At 35.7% G+C, this 17,914-nt stretch overlaps 1 protein-coding gene and 1 long non-coding RNA gene across 6 annotated transcripts in view; one reads left to right on the forward strand and one right to left on the reverse strand.

Annotated features, from left to right (window-relative positions):
- arhgef3 (Rho guanine nucleotide exchange factor (GEF) 3) overlaps window positions 1-17,914 on the forward strand; it is a 102,136-nt gene that overhangs the window by 71,623 nt on the left and 12,599 nt on the right. For 4 of the 5 annotated variants that reach the window (XM_051908835.1, XM_051908836.1, XM_051908838.1 and 1 more), the window contains one exon: window positions 16,955-17,062. In XM_051908835.1, the coding sequence (XP_051764795.1) occupies window positions 16,955-17,062 (108 nt within the window). Of the gene's footprint in view, window positions 1-8,519; window positions 8,772-16,954; window positions 17,063-17,914 lie in introns of those variants that run through there. The other variant, XM_051908837.1, reaches the window with a different exon arrangement.
- On the reverse strand, window positions 7,188-8,482 carry LOC127520597 (uncharacterized). Its single transcript, XR_007932155.1, has 2 exons — window positions 8,353-8,482; window positions 7,188-7,685 (listed from the first exon to the last, which is right to left on the reverse strand). It is a non-coding gene; the product is annotated as an uncharacterized LOC127520597 (long non-coding RNA).

The raw sequence follows: 17,914 nt of genomic DNA on the forward strand, positions 1-17,914 counted from the left end.
GGAAAAGCAATCCATTTTCCTGGGGGGAACAGGCTTGGTAGGGGGGAGTGGCCCACCTTGAGAGGGGTTAAGGTGCCTGGCGATAGAGGGCTCGATGGACACACGAGACTGCATTCGAGGTCGAACGGGTCTCCCAGCAATGTTTAATATGTTTAGCACATGCAGGAAGGATATAGGGAAACGTTACTTTCTAGGGCCGGGAGGGGGTCATGCAACATGCTGTAAATGCTCAATGAGAATATTGTGATCTATTAAATCAAAAGCTGCGCTAAGATCCAGAATAATTAAAGCTTATTGATTACCTGAGTCATCAATAAGTAACAAATCTTTGTCAGAGGAACTTTAAAGGGCCTGCCATTCGATGTTGAGGCGAGCGGCCGCTCGCTCACAAACCTCAAAGAAGACCGAATGGAACGGTAAAGCAGCGGGAGCGTTCGTCTGAGGCGTCACAGATGATAGGATGGCATCCTTGTCTTCTGAGCCGTTGAGAAAGCCAGCATCGTCGTCGTCCCCCCAGAGCCATTCATAAAAAGGAGTTTGACACTGCAAAAGAGGCTGTACCGCGGGAGTCCCCCGTGTGCGCACCTGCGTAACGTTTTAGAAATATGTAATCATAGCAACAGTACACTGCACAAGTTGCTTTCCCTTTAGGATCCGTATTGGACAGTATATTGTAAAAACATAAATAGCCTAATAACACAAAGTATTTAATTTATACATTACAAATATACAACAAAACCCTATTTAAGATAGTAGACAGTTAGATAACAGTGCTAGTGGTAAATAATTTACCTGTGACCATGATCATTTGCTTATCTTTTTACTAAAATAACCCTTGAGCTCCATAATATCTTTGCGCTGCCTCACTTTGCAAGCATTCTAGATTATGCATGCTTTGGTAATTATTTTTCTGTTATGATGTATACTTGTACCGACACCTTTTTCCTAAACGCTCTGATTAATCTGATTAGCTGATTAATCTCGCGCAAGTTTGCAGTGGGTTAAGTCTGGAGTCTCAATTGCCAGGGGAGAGCCACGTGCCTGCCTGGCGTGTGTTAAGCTGAGCCAGAATCTGCCTGTGCTACACAATAGATTGGCTGATATTGACAGAGCCTGTGGTCACTGGTACACTGCTTTTGCTATTGTTTATCATGCAGCCACTTGCAGTTCCTCTGGTGTGGAAAACAAGATATTGATCACTAATCAAGGGCCTTTCCCAAATAGACAGCAGCCACTGGAGTGGGTTCATCACATTTATTGCGTTATATGCATAAAATTTCTCCTGTGCTCATGCCCTGGGGCACAAACACCATTTCAGTATGTTGTCTTTATTTAAAAAAAGTAGTTCGCAGTCTTGTTTTTCCCTGACTTAGTTTGTGCATTAATTTTGTTTGAAAGAAAAACACAGTTTTGCTAATCACATTGCTATCCATTTTAGTTCTTCAGTCTCACAGTTTGTTTTAGATTTAAAGTATACACTAATGTTTTACACACATATTCTATCTGCCTATGTGAGCCAGTTTGAGTTGAATATCTCACATCTCCAACTCACCTCAAAGTAAAAGAACACAATGTATGTAGTTCCTCCTGCTGAATCACACCCAGGTGGCTTTTTTGCTGCAGTTTGTGCCTGTGGGTACTCTAAAGATACAGAAAATATGCTGGCAAGAAAACATATATTTAGATATATCAGCTGAGTTGGATTTTAATCTGGTATCTACTGTTTTTGCAGGTGATAAAGCCTAATTTTGCTTGGGTTGGATGGGGTTATTTGTTTAGATATCAAAAGCTACTTCATTTACTCAGGAGAATAGGCCCACCAGAAAAGCTTAACTGTGGCACACCCATTTTTATTGACAACTTCCATATGCTTGCAAATTCTGGTCTGTTCAGAATCCAGGGCTTTTTGAGCATGGCAGCCCTGTTCTGGTGCGCTTTTGTTCTATGGCAGCGTCCTTTATATGAATATTTAGTTAATGCCACTGATGTCATGCCTACAACCTGAATAACTTGGACACAGTGAAAGGGAGAGGAGAATCTGGAGAAAACCAGGCTAGTAGTGAGTCCCCCAGGGTTCTATATTGGGTCCTCTATTTACAGTATCTCAACAACCTGTGCAGCTCTGGTGAATTCCATGCCCAGGAGGATTAAGGCAGTGCTAGATAACAGTGGTGCTCACACAAAATATTGACACTTTGGTCACAGTTTTGACATGTTCACTTAGGTTGTACTCACTTTTGTTGCCAGTTATTTAGACAATAATGGCTGTATGTTGAGTTATTTTTAGAGGACAATAAATCTATACTACTATACAAGCAGCACATTGACTACTCTAAAGTATATACAATTTTCATTTCTATGGTATTGTCGCTTGAGAAGATATACCAAAATGGTTGCTGAAATGTGAGGGGTGTACTCACTTTTGTGAGATACTGTATGTGCCCAACCTCCCTTTCAAAAAAAGTTAAATTAACTGCCATTATGTGACCCTTTAAACCAATAAACCTTCATATCTATTCTGTATATAATAGATGACCAGCGTAGAACTGCAGGGTTATATGATAATGCTTCCTAAACCTCCTCAAAATGGTTAATACACCTAGTAGGCTTGGCGGCTCTTCCTGTTTACACCTTAACAGAGGTTTCTGTTTGCTTTGAGACATAAAAATAGAAAGATGTCACAAATGAGGAAGCATAGAATAGTCTCTTCTGGCTTGTCCAAGAAGTGGACAAGCAGAACCAGTGGTGCTGTGAAAGGCACAATATGTAAGATTTTTGGATTAAAATATCCAAAAACCACTTGAACAGTGTTATATATTTTGTTGACTTGTGTAATCATCTGCATGCAACAAACTCTCCTTTTTCCAGTGCTGACATTACAAGTCCATCATCATATGACACTGACCTAAGTTTTACACAAAAACAATATCTGCTGACCTAGACTGAGAAACTCTTCAGGTGACGACTACAGAAGTGACATTTACAGCACTCTTTGAAGGGCACTCTATAAAGATGAACCCTTTTAGCAAATGTTGTCATCCCCTGACAACTGACTGTGCCCTACTTTTCAAAAAACATTCCAGTAATCATGTATCAATCTCTGATTCCCTCTGGGCACCCAGTTTCTATAGGATTTAGCTCAGTTGAGATGTTTTCTTCCTGCACATTTTCCTCTATGATCTATTTTTCTGCACAATGGTTCATCAGTAAAATGTCACACGAAATTATGTGCTTTCACCTGTCACTATTAAACTCATTCTAACCCCAATCAATGTCAACACTGAGAGATTTCTGTTGCTAATTGTTGGTTGTGGCTTTTTTTTTTCTTTTCTTTTCTTTTTTTTTTTTACATAAACTACCAGTCAAAAGTTTGGTAGTGTTCATGCATAATATCCATCCAGCAGCTTGGAAAATGAAGTTCAAGAGCAAATTGGATCCAAGTGTATTATGTTATTTCCAATTAGGGACAGATTAAAGATTAAAGTCAGGGCTTTGAAAAGCACAGAGAGCATCAGAGCTTTTCAGTCTCTCACATCAAAGATGTTTGGCCATGTTCAGGCATTCAAAGGATCGTAACACTATCGTTCAGGTTGGTGGTCATCTTTAGAGGGTCTTTCATGCCACAGGAATGGAGCGATGATAGCTTGAGGTTTAATTTTGTCTTTGATCAGATGAAAACAACATTCAGATTATAAAGTGCATGATGTTTTATGAAAACGTTACATTACATCACATGCCTTTTCACGGATGACCTACTTTTATGGTGTAATGATTTTGAGTTCCCTGTCATTGTTAGTTTCCATTGTTCTTAATGAGTTACACACCTGATATCTGTTCTGGAAACGGTTACACACCCGATCCCTTGCGTATAAGCCTTCAGTTCATTGAGTTATTTGTTCGGTGTCGTTTATGTTTATGTGGTTGTGTTATTGTAAAATAAATTGTTTCTGTTGGATTCTCCTACTCATCATGGGCTCAATACAGCCACCACCTGACACCATCCATATCTAGAAAACAAAATATCAGAGATTTAGGAAGGGGCTTTTTAGTAAGTAGATAAATTGAGCTATATACAAGTTTAATTTACACTGCCATATGGGGGTATTTTTGTTCCAATATTCTAAATAAATAGAGAAAAAAAAAAAATAAATAAAAAAAAAAAAAATCATATGCACAAATAAATTGAATGAGATCCACAAAAATATATTAGGAGTTTCACAGAAATTAATTAAATTCACAAAAAATAAATAAATAAATAAAATGAGATTTGCTAATAAAAAACCTGTTCACAAATATGTTTTTATGTCTCAAGCACAACTCTGCCTGGCATTCATTTGTGAATCGCTTTCTGTGCATTTGTGAATTGCAACACATATTTGTGGATCTCTTCCTGTGCATTTATGGATTTTGAAACTGCAGACAAATCCACAATTGAATACTAATATTGAATTTACTTAGTTTTTTAATTCTTGCCTAAACTAACTTTTTTCATGTAGAAATTACATTTGTTTTTTCTGTAGTATTTACTTCACCATAAAATCATTTTTATCAGTGTAGGCTATATCTTCTCTACAAACAATGGTAACGTAAAAACATAATGTTAAACATTAATTAAAATGTTTAAAATATTACTTATAGGCCTAATTTTTAATAGCTGATTTGCTGCTCATATCCGCCATTAAAATGTTTGAGTGTTGGCTGTTGAGTGACGACAGTTTCATCTATTTCTCAAACTTGCATGTTTATCAGAAGGTTGAATTCAGTTAGTTAATAGCTGACGCTTTCTGTTCTATCTTGATTAACGTGATACTACACGATATACACAGTCTAATGGTCTACAAAATCTACATTTTAAACATCTTTTTAATGTACCAATGTTTAAGAACCTATACTTCCTAATCTAAACCAATGCAGGACAAGACCGCCCACGAAGCAAAACGTGATTGGTTGTAGCGAGAACGTGCCGCGATTAGTCAGCGCCAGAGCATTTTGTATGCAGCAGCATGCATGCACATTTTGGTCACAGCTATTGAAAACTGATTCGCTCCTCCTGATGCCATTTCCTGGTCAGCGCAATGCGGCCATTATCTGATTGGCTTGAGTAGTCGGTGGGTGGAGTCGACCTATTTTGTGGATTTGTCTGCAGTCTTGACTAGAACTGTTTCAGAATACACAAATGCGTGAGGTGATTCACAAATGCGCAGGAAGAGATCCACAAATGCGTGCAGAGATCCACAAACGTGCGGAAACTGATTCACAAATGTACAGGTGGTGATTCATAAACGAATGCCAGGCAGAATTGTGCTTGTGACATAAAAACATAATTGTGAATATATTTTTTATTAGCAAATCTCATTTTATTTATTTGTGAAATTAATTAATTTTTGTGAAATTCCTGACATATATTTGTGGATCTCATTCTAGTTATTTGTGCATATGATTATTTTTTTTTTGTGAATCTCTTTAAATTTATTTGTGGATCATAATCTATTTATCTGGAATATTGGAATGATTCTATCTCCATACTGTCAGGTTTGCTGAGAGACCCTGCTCACCAAAAGTGTTTGTCATTACCCCACACATTTAAATAAACATCTTGAGATTTTTCTTTTACTGTCATCCTCATCATCAGCTATGCTGGAAAACGCAGTGGAAATGGAGCATGATTGTTTGGTTTATCAAATGAAGCAAAATAAGTGTGATGATGACTGGATGATGACTGTGTGCTGTGATGTTGTGTGACTGCTGTTAACATGGTAAACCCAAGACATTCATGAAGTCAGTAAAACACCTGGAGGAACTTAAGAAACATTCATATGGACAGGAACCACTTGAAAGATTGTGAAGATTAAAAGATTGAAGTTTTCTCTTGAAGTCTTACCACATGATATTTTCTCTATAATGCTTTTTTATAAAGTGTAATATACTTCTGATCAATCTACTAGTAGTTTACTTGTAAGTGTACTATACTTCTGATCGATATCCTTGTAAGTGTACTATACCTCTGATCAATCTACTAGTAGTTTACTTGTAAGTGTACTGTACTTCTGATCGATATCCTTGTAAGTGTACTGTACTTCTGATCGATATCCTTGGAGGTGTACTGTACTTCTGATCGATATCCTTGTAAGTGTACTATACCTCTGATCAATCTACTAGTAGTTTACTTGTAAGTGTACTATACTTCTGATCGATATCCTTGTAAGTGTGCTATACCTCTGATCAATCTACTAGTAGTTTACTTGTAAGTGTACTATACTTCTGATCGATATCCTTGTAAGTGTGCTATACCTCTGATCAATCTACTAGTAGTTTACTTGTAAGTATATTTTTCTCTATAATGTGTGTAGTAGTATCCTTGTAAGTATACTATACTTCTGATCAATCTAGTAGTAATCTCCTTATAAGTGTACTATACTAGATGAAATTGGCCTACTTTGTAGCAGTTTTTCTTTTGCATTTCAAATACTGTGAACTATCCTACAAGGGAATGTGTAGGTATAGACTGAAACAAATTGGTGAAGGATTTACTGTGAAATTCCTATAAATTTCACAAATTAATTACAAAGAAATGGCAAGTAACACACTGAATTGTGTGTTACTTGACATTTAAGTAGAAAGACTGAAATAGTATTTTCTTGTAAAACAATAATCTTTGTTTTACATACAACTTCGAAAAATCATTTTTACAGTGTACTGTTAATTTACTAGCTATATATTTCTGGCCAGTTTTTAGATTAAGAAAGTACACTTTATTAAACCATTAACTTTACAATATTTTAAGTAGACTTGAATTTAACTTCTCTGTACACTACCAGTGGATTATGCCAAAGATGTATGTATTGAGACTGGCACCTTTTGCTTTATTTAGGTGTTGTGGTGAGATTTAAAATAATTAATCTGGTAATAGCTTATATGAATCAAGTCTGTTAAAATACTCTCACATCTTGGAAGAATTGCCAGAAAATTGCTGATTCTGTGTGGGTTAATAGAACTGTGTACAAAAAAGATCAGATTGTTACCACATCAACAATTATAAACAACAAATGATTGTTTCTGCAAGAAATGTGATATGTGATCCCTGCACAAACTCAGTGTTGTACACAGAATTTCAATGACTGTCAGAAGAATAATGGCAAATGCTGCATTTGATTTTTTTTTTTTTTTTTTTTTTTCCCTCATGGTGGTCAGCCATTTCCTTTCTGAAACTTTTAATAAGACTCATTTCAGGAAGTTAAAGTATTAAAATATATTAAACCCTCAGCTTGTGTTTTTTTTCTTTTTCTTTAATTAGGTCTGCAAAAACTAGGTCACTTCATTTATGACTGACGACTTCATAAATGACGACTGTCGTAGCCACAGAATTCAGCTTTTGTTCTCGAGCACGTTCAGTCTACTTTGTTATGTGCATAAATTGTTGTGGACTCATGAATTGCACATGTCCAGAGGTCAGAAGGAGGGGTCGTCCACCGCCATTTAGGAGCTGTTTGGGGTCATTTGAGTGGAACCTCGTTGAGTGAATGTCAAAGGCTTCTGTTTGTTTACCGTCAGTACCTTGGCTGCGGTTCAGCTGAGCGGTTGCTGCACTTCCCCATGACTGATAGCTGCACAATCGCAGGAACCTCGCACCCAGGGCTGAACAAAACCTGTGAATTTGGGCCTGATTTCCCCCCAATATAATCATACTAAAAATTAAAAAAACAGATATGTATTTTCATGTACAAAGACCCAATTTATTAATAATTATAAATATACATAAAATATTATTTGGTAAATATTTAGCTTCTATTACGTTACATTATGTTTTTTTTTCTCACTACTGTACTGTTCTTTTAGATGTATTAATTTAAATATATTTTTATTTATTTTAATAATTCATTTATTTTAATCAAATTTATTATTTATTTAATTTAATCTTATTTTTAATTATTTGGAAAATATTTAGTTTCTATTACATTACTTTTTTTCTACACCCTGGCTACTTTGCTGTTAGATTTTTTTTATTTATTTATTAATGTATTTACATTTTTATTATTTATTTTAATAAAAAATATTTGTTTATTTATTTAGTTAAATCGTTTTTAACAACTTTTCCCCAGACCCCAGTTTGAAATTTAAAATTTAAAGTATGGAAATCTCCCAGGCCACTGACCTCATGTTCAGCATTCAAAAAAATAGCAGCCAATGACATTATGATTGGTCTTTATCAAAGTTCAAGATCTGTGTTTATTAATTATCTAGTTTATATTAGAAAAGTCTCACTCAGCTCAACTCACTCAAATACCTGCTGCCTTTATCTATGTTTAGATTTATTCCATGGTTACCTAATATTACATAATATTACATAGTTACCTAATAATGTCTGCAGTTCAGGTTAATGGAGAAAAAGATGAATTCCCAGTCGTTTATTGAGCTCCTTGGGCAGTAGTTTATCAACTCCCTGCATGAGTCGGATGCGGTTTGAGTGAAATCGTTCTCTCCGTGCGCGTTCATGCTGCGCGGCCAGCTGGAGTGGAACATTACCTGCGCGCACCCGCGTTAACTCTCAGCTCAAGCGTTTGCAGCTAACAGACGTACGTTCGAGAATGCCGCTGTAGTCCGCAAAGCTGGCAGGCGTCGCGTGCGATATTCCCCTCGTTATTCCCTCCGCCACAGACCACAGCGTCAGCATGGTGGCGAAGGATTACCCAATATACCTGCTGATCAAACGAGCCAACTGCAGCCTGGACGAGCCGAGCAGCCGCGGCTGTAACGCTGGGAGAGAGCTGGAGGTGAGATTCGCCCTGCTATTAAACTGCACTATGAGGATAGAGTTATTAAACGCAATAAAACATTCAGTGACTCAAGTGGCTAAGTATCATTATTGCTGTTGTTATTATTATTATTATTATTATAAATATAAATTCAATGATAATAAAGTAATAAGTATCTATTTATTTATTTGTAACTCTAATAATAATAATAAGCTGTTTTTGTTCAGCGTGAATAATAAAACTTGGCCAATAGTTTGCTACTTTTTGCATTGTTGTGGATATTTAAAAGGTGTATTTGTTTACATGTTCTTCTTTAAGAGCATTATTTGAATTGTTTTGATTATTACTGTGGTGTTTAGTCACCAATAGGCTCCTGTTTTATTGTTAACAGACTGACCATGCCTGATTCTCAGCTAACAAAAATGTGTTCTTAAAATGTTTTTCTAACTTTCCAATTAAGTTATGAAACGTTATTTCTCTCTAAATATTCTCTGCACATTCTTCAAAACTTACAGGTTTTAAAGAACTTTTGATACCGTTTGAGAAAACATTAAGGGAACTGCCCATTTTATCATTTTGCAAACATTATGGTAACATTACTTGTGTGATCTCTGAACATTCTGAAACAAGTAGTATCATTTAAAAAGTTAGACTAACATAATTAAAATGTTTTAGAAAAAACAGCAATAGGCTACTGTATAAATAAGGTTTTTGTGCTAACGTTTTGTTACATTTCAATTTAACACTGAAAGAACATTTGTTCATATTGTTGAGATGAGAACCTTGCCAAAGTTCTGAGAATGTTTCCTGTTAGCAGGGTTTGTCCCTGCTTGCCTAAAATCCTGAAATCGCTGTTCATTATGATCACTTTGATTTGGTTGTAGTCTTGATCAAAGTACCCTGAAATACTAGACTGATATTTGAATTTGTAACTTCATTCTCAGAGAAGCAAATGTAAGATTTCGTTGAGTTTCATCCCAGGGCTCAGTATGGTGGAATGTACGACAGATGTCAGTCTGTGGTGTTTGGCTTCTTCTGATGTGGTTTCTGCATCTGTAGGTCAGTGCTGGGTTTTCTGATGTTTTTTGCTGTGTTGTGTGCACAGAAGCATCAGCAAAGTGCAATCAAAAGGTTATTTAGACATTACAATATGTGTGCTGTATGCTGATATATTTTTATCCTTCTCTCCTGTTGTTTGTAGTTTGATTTTGAGTTATAGCCTACAAATGTCAGTAAAAGTTTGTAAACAATATGTCATTCGCTTCACACCATTTTCTTTAAGAGCTGCTGTGCATCCAAAATTATATACCAGTTATCACTGTAAAGCTGCTTTGACACAATCTGCATTGTAAAAAGCGCTATATAAATAAAGGTGACTTGACTTGACTTGACATGTAGTATTACATTTACCTCAGAAAAGCCATTCAGTGTCAACAGCTTGTTAGTTCGCTAGAGAAATGAAATGTTTCGCTAAATATATGCACTATATTAGCCTATATATTAATTATATTTTACTTAACCTGTTAGTTAATGTAAGGCCTAAATAAATCTGTCATGAAAACAAGTTATGACAGCCACTTTGTAAATGATTATATTTCAACAACGAATTGAAGAAACAGAAGTTAATGCAAAAACTGCCTTATGTGTAATTTACATGCTTTCAATACATACATTTTTATTATTATTTGAGTGTTATATCTAAAAAATAAAAAGTTTACAGCATTAGCAAAGATCTTTATCTATAAGAAAAATTTTAATTATAATTGAATACATTTAAAGACAGAGACACAGTTTGTTCAGTAAAACATTGTTTAATAAAAAAAAGAGAAAAAATTGTTTTGTTTCTCACCCTGCTGTACCGAACTCGTACCGAACCGTAACTTCAAAACCTAGGTACCTACCGAACCGTCATTTTTGTGTACCGTTACACCCCTAATGGTCACTGATGACAATGAAAGTAAATTTCTGTTGACCTGCTGACTGCACATACATACAGTACAATGTGCTGTCTTTTTTTTTAACGGATCGTTCAGTTTGTGATTTTTTTTTTTTTTTTTATAAATCTTTTGACTGGTTGATGAATCAGACTGAATTGCAGTCTTCAGTCTGAATCAGACTGAATCAGTCAAACAACTCAAATTCAACTCAGTGAATCAGTGCAGAAACAAAGTGTTATATAGAAAACATTGGAAAATGAAATTCTTGATCTTTGCATATTAAATAGATATTGCATTGGCTCTATTGCATTGATCAGTCTCTATATAGGAATGTCAGCTCTGGATCACACAATGGATTGCTTTGTGTTTAAAGAACAGGCTGCAAATGATGCTTTAAAATAATCTGCTTAGAAGCTTAATGTCAGAGACGAACGTTACACACACAGTATGGTTTTCTGTGTTTGTCTGACTCGGGGAACTTGAGCTGTATGTTAACATTCGCATTCATCACAATGGCAGTTGCGCAGCTCACCCTGGAAACAGGCCTGGATGCTGCCGTTTTGGTTTTGTGTGCTCCATAATCATTTTATAGATATAAGCATTTAAAATTCACTGGAAATGCATCAACACAGGGGAAAAAAACAGCATAGAATAATGAATGGATGAGTAGGGTGACCAGTCCCATTTTCATGAGGTGTAAATATGAGGTACAGTATATCCCAGTTTCAGCTGTGAATAGGATGATTGACTGCAGAAAAGGAAAGCTGTTTTACTGATATGTCCATAATGTGAAACTGCAAGGTAGTTTTTTCTTTCAAATTTTATTTTCTGTCACTTTCAGAAATAAATCAGATATTATAGATCAAATTCAGTCGGTTAAGACACACAGCAAAAACAAACCATAAAGAAAATAATCCATAGAAAAACAGACAATGTCCTGTCAGAAAAGTTTAAATCAGTCAAATGCGATGCGTAATTCAAAATGAGAGTAAAACACCTGTGAAAACTCAACTCAATACATAAAATTATATTAAATTATATTAACATGGAACTTTGAGCCCTATTTTTATGGACTTTTCTTTGAGAATTATATTTTACTTTTAAAGTCACTATTGTTATGAATGCTTCATGTTAAACCTCTCCGGAATTACAAACTTATTTGTACTTTTAAAAAAATTCCCAGAGCAGGACATCTCTCAGGACATTTATAGCAGCTGCTGATTCTCCTATGATATGTGTGAAAATATTTTTTTCCTTGACTTTTGGGATACCCAGGGAATAATTGCAGTTTTGGTGGCATTCCACCACGATTTCCCACAGAAGCGAGTCCCTCTCAGCAGAGCACATCAAAAGACGTGTGTCTAACCATCACTCCTCATGCTTTCATCTTAATTACAGTAGTTGTAGTTCAGACCTCTCCTCTGAACACATCTGCAGCTTCACTTTGATTGCTGCATACAGCTGCATAGACACTTTGACCTGATTCTGGACATCCCATTCTATAATGGGCTTATCTGAACTTCTGCTGGTATCCATGAGAACTGCTTTTAGTTTTTATGGATGCAGTAATATTCCTCATGTCATTTGCTTTGTTCCAAAACCTACTGAGCTGCCTTCCTAGAGAGTGTTATACAGCCTTCTAAGATTGCTCATTTTTGCCAACTTCTAAAGGTGCGATCACATTACCAAAATTTTACAAGGAATAAAGGTCCATTGTCAGTAGTGAAATGATGTATGAAGCACAGCCTTAACAGAAGTCATTTTCAACACAAGCAGTTTTTTTTTTTTTTTGGTAAACAGCGAATTTGCGTGACCAACTTGAACTCAATGTAAAATTCAATTTAAGTTTATTTTCTATAGCGCTCTTGGCAATACAAATTGTTTCAATTTAGGAAGAATTCCATTATGGTGAACTTGATTTCACCAAGTACAACCTGTTCTTGGATCAACACCTTTGTAGATCCATGGAACAACATTCTAATCAACCTATCAGATTTGAGGGACACAGGATTTGAAGTTTACAGTTTAGGCTAGTTTAGGCTTCCAACCAGGGTTAGGTGCTTGTACATCAGTGTTATTCACATATCTTTTCCCTCTAATTTTAGGGATAACATATGGGTAGGGGTAAGTTTAGGGGTAGGGATAGGAAAAGGGTAAGGACTAAATATTCAGACAGAAATGTTGATCCAGGACCATGTCTTACTTGGCAAAATCACGGTGACCATTCTATTATCAGTCAGAGATGAGTGTCAACATAATTTCCATATGATAGTAATAAACGGCTATAAGATAATCAAGTTATGTGGATAGTTAACATCATTGTTCAGTTAAGCAGACATAACAAACAATGATTACAGCTTGTGACCATAAGGATTACAATATAAGGATAATATTTGACAGTTTTGTATATTGATCCAAAGTTGTCATATACTCGGAAGTCTTCACAAAGGCTGGACCATCTGCGTAGGGAAATCTTTTGCCTCACACAAAATTCCCGATTGTGTAGGTTACTTTTAAAATGGCTGGATTTTGCCTGCAAAAATTGGCCAAAAAAGGTAAATGTGACCACACCTTAAGGCAACATTTTATCCCTTGTTGAGAAATCAATCCCAGAAAGCATCACAATGAGCTCACTGATGTTTATTTACAGAATGAGTCAAGAGAAATAGGCTTATATTTCATTTAATGGCAAAAATAGCTTCCAGGCTAATTCAGAAATGGACTATATTACTACCCAATATTTGTTTTAGGATGCTTTCTTAGAAGGCAGCTGCCTGTTTTGACAATATATATGGCAAAACAGCTGTCTAGGGTTTGGGACAGAACTTTAGGGTGCAATCACTGGGCTCCGCAAGTGAAAATGCTATTTATATTCGATTTTAATGACAATGAATAAACCTTTTAAGACAGAGCTTCCATAAGCTCTGAGATGGTTTCTTTGCTTCTATTAAAATTTGTAATGTTTCCATTCCTTTTGGAGCTGGTTGGTTTGGTTCATAGTATAGAACACAATTTGATGCATTTTTGAAATAGAAAATTACTTCAGCACTCAATATGGCTGAAAATGTGGGTGATCACTGTTTCTCAGTTGTTTATTTTTCAGTATTGTACATCTTACGTGTTTGTGTTGGTTTTAACAGAACTTATTGAACTTATTTAACAGAACTTACTGAATGATGGTGGTTTCTGTTTGGTGACTCACACAGGTTAGCCACTCAACCAAAGTGCGGCTTGGTGTTTTGTGTTATGTAAGCTTTATTTTGGGAAATCTGTTGGTTTGCTGGCCAGCAGTCAGATAGGAGATTAGAAGCACATGCTCTAAGTCAAATGTCAAGATTTAACAAAGAAACACTGCAATCATTACTGACAAGCAGTAATATGAACAGTTTGTTAGTTTAAAAGGTTTCTTGCTACAGCATAGAATATACAACTTACTAGGGACAAATTCATGCACCACTGTATAATCACCTAATGAAGCATGACATATGGACATTGATCCTGTACAAATCCAGGCCACACATCTGGGAGGCACGATGAGATATGCATAAGCAAATATTGAACAATCGCATGCTGGTGTTTATTTATACGTATACTGTACTTGGTGCATAGAAAGAATGAAATATTATAGTGCAGGGATGCACCGATACTGACAGTTTGGCCAATATCCATATCTACATGCATCTGGTCAAATAAGGCATTGAAACACAATACTTTACATCAAAAATATTTAGTATTCTAAATTGGCATAGGAAAAAACTATAGTTTAAACTGGTTAATGACAGCCATATCAGCCAGGCCAATTAACAGGCAACATGTTGCTATTTTGAGATTATCGTCACTAGTGTATCGTGTGTGGTAGATCTCCCCTACGCACCGGACTTAAGTTAACCTGGGGCGTCTCCTAATTGACACTTACAAACAACCCTAATAAGCCCAAAATTGAATTTGAATTTCGTCATCAGAATAGTATGTGCGTACTGTACGTGCACCGCCAAGTATGCACAGTTACGATGATGAGACATACAGTATATAAGTGTGTGTATGGCTTTAGTTAACAACAGCTTAGGGACAAAATTGTCTCCAGACTTTAGATAAATCTGACAGAACCTTTCTTTGGGGACATCTGAGGACATCTTTAATTAAAAAAAAAAAAAACACACAGCAAATTAATAAAAAAATGCGCGTGCGTGTGTGCGTGTTCTCCAGACTCTGATATGACTGTCCTACATAGATATAAGGCACAGTGCTGATTGTGATGGATTGTCAATGAACACACACTGAAAGCTTTGAAATGATAACAGTTTGCTTGTCTTCATGTTTTGCATGTTCTACATCATTTCAGTCCTGAATCTTGATAGTTGATATCTTGATAGTGTTATAAGAGTTGAGATTGTAAGGAATAAACATTAGGCTAAAACCACTAGTGTTCTTTTTTGTGTCATGTCCCAAAAAAAAAAAAAAAAAAAAAATTGTGGTTAAATGGACATTTACGGAAACCTCATCATTTCAGCTCAAGAGGGTCCTAGCTTTTTGAAACAAAAACTGATCTCTAGCAAAACCCCCAGTGTTAAATTAGCACTGCCAGTGTTAAATTAACTTTGCCCGTGTGTGTATATAATCCACACGGGTTATATAAACACTGGCAGTGTTAATTTAACACTGAGAGTTTTGCTACATGAACATAAATAAAATATTTTGCACAATTTTGTTTCTTAGACTTGAAACTCGAAACACAAGGATCAAGGTTGTTCAAAGTTCCAATTTTGGGTCAGTTTATAATGTGAATGATTTGAGTCTATGTACATTTTTAGGGGGTACCTATGTAGGAAGTTTGCATGCAAAACATTTCAGGGTTGAGTCTTTTTTTTAACAGGGACAGGAAAGCGTGAGAGAGTGCAAGGGTTTGAAATTCCCACAGTTTCGGGTTGATTATCTCTGGTGAGAGTCCTGATGGGAAGCTAAAATTTTCACAGATATAAGTCATGTTGAAAGGCCTGCTTTATTTGTGTGTTTTGAAAATGCAAATGCATTTTACAGTATATGTTTGTTTACAATAGTTTCTGCTTGTCAATGAGGTTTAAAACAGTGATTCTTGACCAGGACTTGTGGACCATTATAGGGGGCCTCTGCAATCTGACCTAATAAGTCTTAAAATTACTTAAATTACTCAGTTTAAGCTAATATTTGAAGGCCCTTATTATTTTTAGCATATGTACCTCTTTTACTTTTATTGTAATAAAAATAAATAAAATACTGCATATGATGTCAGTTTAATGTTGTACATCTTTATTTTTTTAACCCTAACCCTCTGTTGGACGATTTGAGATGGATTGTAAATATTTTAACATGCAATCTCAGTTTTGCATTATTATTATTATTTTTTATTATTTTTATTTTTTTGCAGTCAATATCTGTTTTAGGGTTCTCTTGTTTATAGTGGGTGTCTAGATCTTTTAGAGTAAACTGTGAATATTTAGTAAACGAGGCATCAACCTCCTAAAAATTTCTGGGGTGTCTTAAGGCCAGAAACTATGCAATTGCACAAATGCCTACACAAATGACTGAGTGATGTTTTTTATGCTAAATCACCATTATAGACCAATAGATAGGCAGACAGATGGATGGATGGATGGATGGATTATAGACAGACAGACGGATAGATGAATGAATGAATGGATGTATGGATAGATTACAGATAGATAGATAGATTTCTCTGATACAGGTTTTTCAAAGACAGATGACAATATCTAAAACAGCAGGGTGGCCAATATGATTATACACGCATACAATACACAAAACAATAAAGTAAATTTTACACAATATTTCCTCAAAATCTAAAACATTTGAAAACTGAAAATGTTTATAAATCTGAAATGTAAAGGAGGACCACCAAATCTGGCAGGGTTATAGGCCAATTCTGTTCATCTCGAAATGGTGAAATATCAGCTGATCAGCCTTTGATCACTGCTTTGTAACGCAACTACATGTGAAATCATGTTCCTGTAGCTAGAAGCATTTATTTTCATGAACTTGCACAGACAGTTTGTTTCAACCCTAACATGTATCTTAATGCTGATGTCATAGTGAATCAGAGACATCTACTACCGGTAAGGCAAAAACTTGCAGAAACCTTTTAATCACAGCCTTGACAGAGTATGCCTCACAGTCAGACAGGCTGAAGCCTCATGGCCCCAGGGCAGCAGGTGTGATCACTTCAATAGCTGCAGGTGTGAGGTGTTCATCTGTTATGTGTGTGATCTGCAGGAGCCCAGCACCAAGCGGGTGAAGCCTCTGTCTCGAGTGACGTCGCTGGCGAGTCTCATCCCTCCAGTTAAAGCTGCTCCACTCAAACGCATCGGACAGACACTGCAGGTACAGGCCTGACTGCACTATCTACTCCATTAACTTCTGCTCGATGTGCTAGAGTTTCATCCATTCTGCTCTGACGGCATAATGGTTAATGGTAAATTAATATTTAAAAGCCCTTATATAGGATATGTGCTATTGTAATAAAGATAAATAAAATACTACATATGATGTCAGTTTAACATTGTACATCTTTATTTTTTGTACATGTTTACTGCAGCTTAGAGGTGGCTTGTTAATGCTTACTGTGTTTAAATTGAGTTGTGGTTTCAGATGTTTCAAATGTTTGATGATTGATTCAAGTAAATACTCTAAAAAAAAAAAAAAAAAAATGACAAGGATTTTAGGGGTGTACGAATACTGGAAAAAAAATATTTCGATATTTTCAGAGATTTTGTCAATAATTGTATGATATTTTGCTGAGTGTGTTTTTGTGCTGGTCTTAATGAGTTAAGCCATTAATTTAAATGATTCATTCAAATGAGTGATTGACAATATTGTGTCTAAAGTAACTCAAAATGTTAACTTGTTTATTGAACTGTTTTATAAAATCAGTGTGACAAAATGACAAAATCAGTGTGATACTTTTGCTCATATTGCTTAAATAATTCTAAAGACAGAACTTGTGTGAAAAATGGCCCAGTATATACAGTATTACATTTCGGGGTCATTTTAACAGCATTAAAACTACATCAGGCAGTGAAAGCGTTCACACTCAATGTGTGTTTTGTTTGGTTTTTGCAAAGCAAGTGACCTACTGGATAATGTCAGCTTCCACGACTCTAAAATTATAATCAGGATATTATCGTAGAAAAAAATATACACCCCTACAAGAAATGGAACACATAACACATCAAA

The sequence above is a fragment of the Ctenopharyngodon idella genome, chromosome 10 (genome assembly GCF_019924925.1).
Source record: "Ctenopharyngodon idella isolate HZGC_01 chromosome 10, HZGC01, whole genome shotgun sequence".
NCBI classification, from domain to species: domain Eukaryota; kingdom Metazoa; phylum Chordata; class Actinopteri; order Cypriniformes; family Xenocyprididae; genus Ctenopharyngodon; species Ctenopharyngodon idella.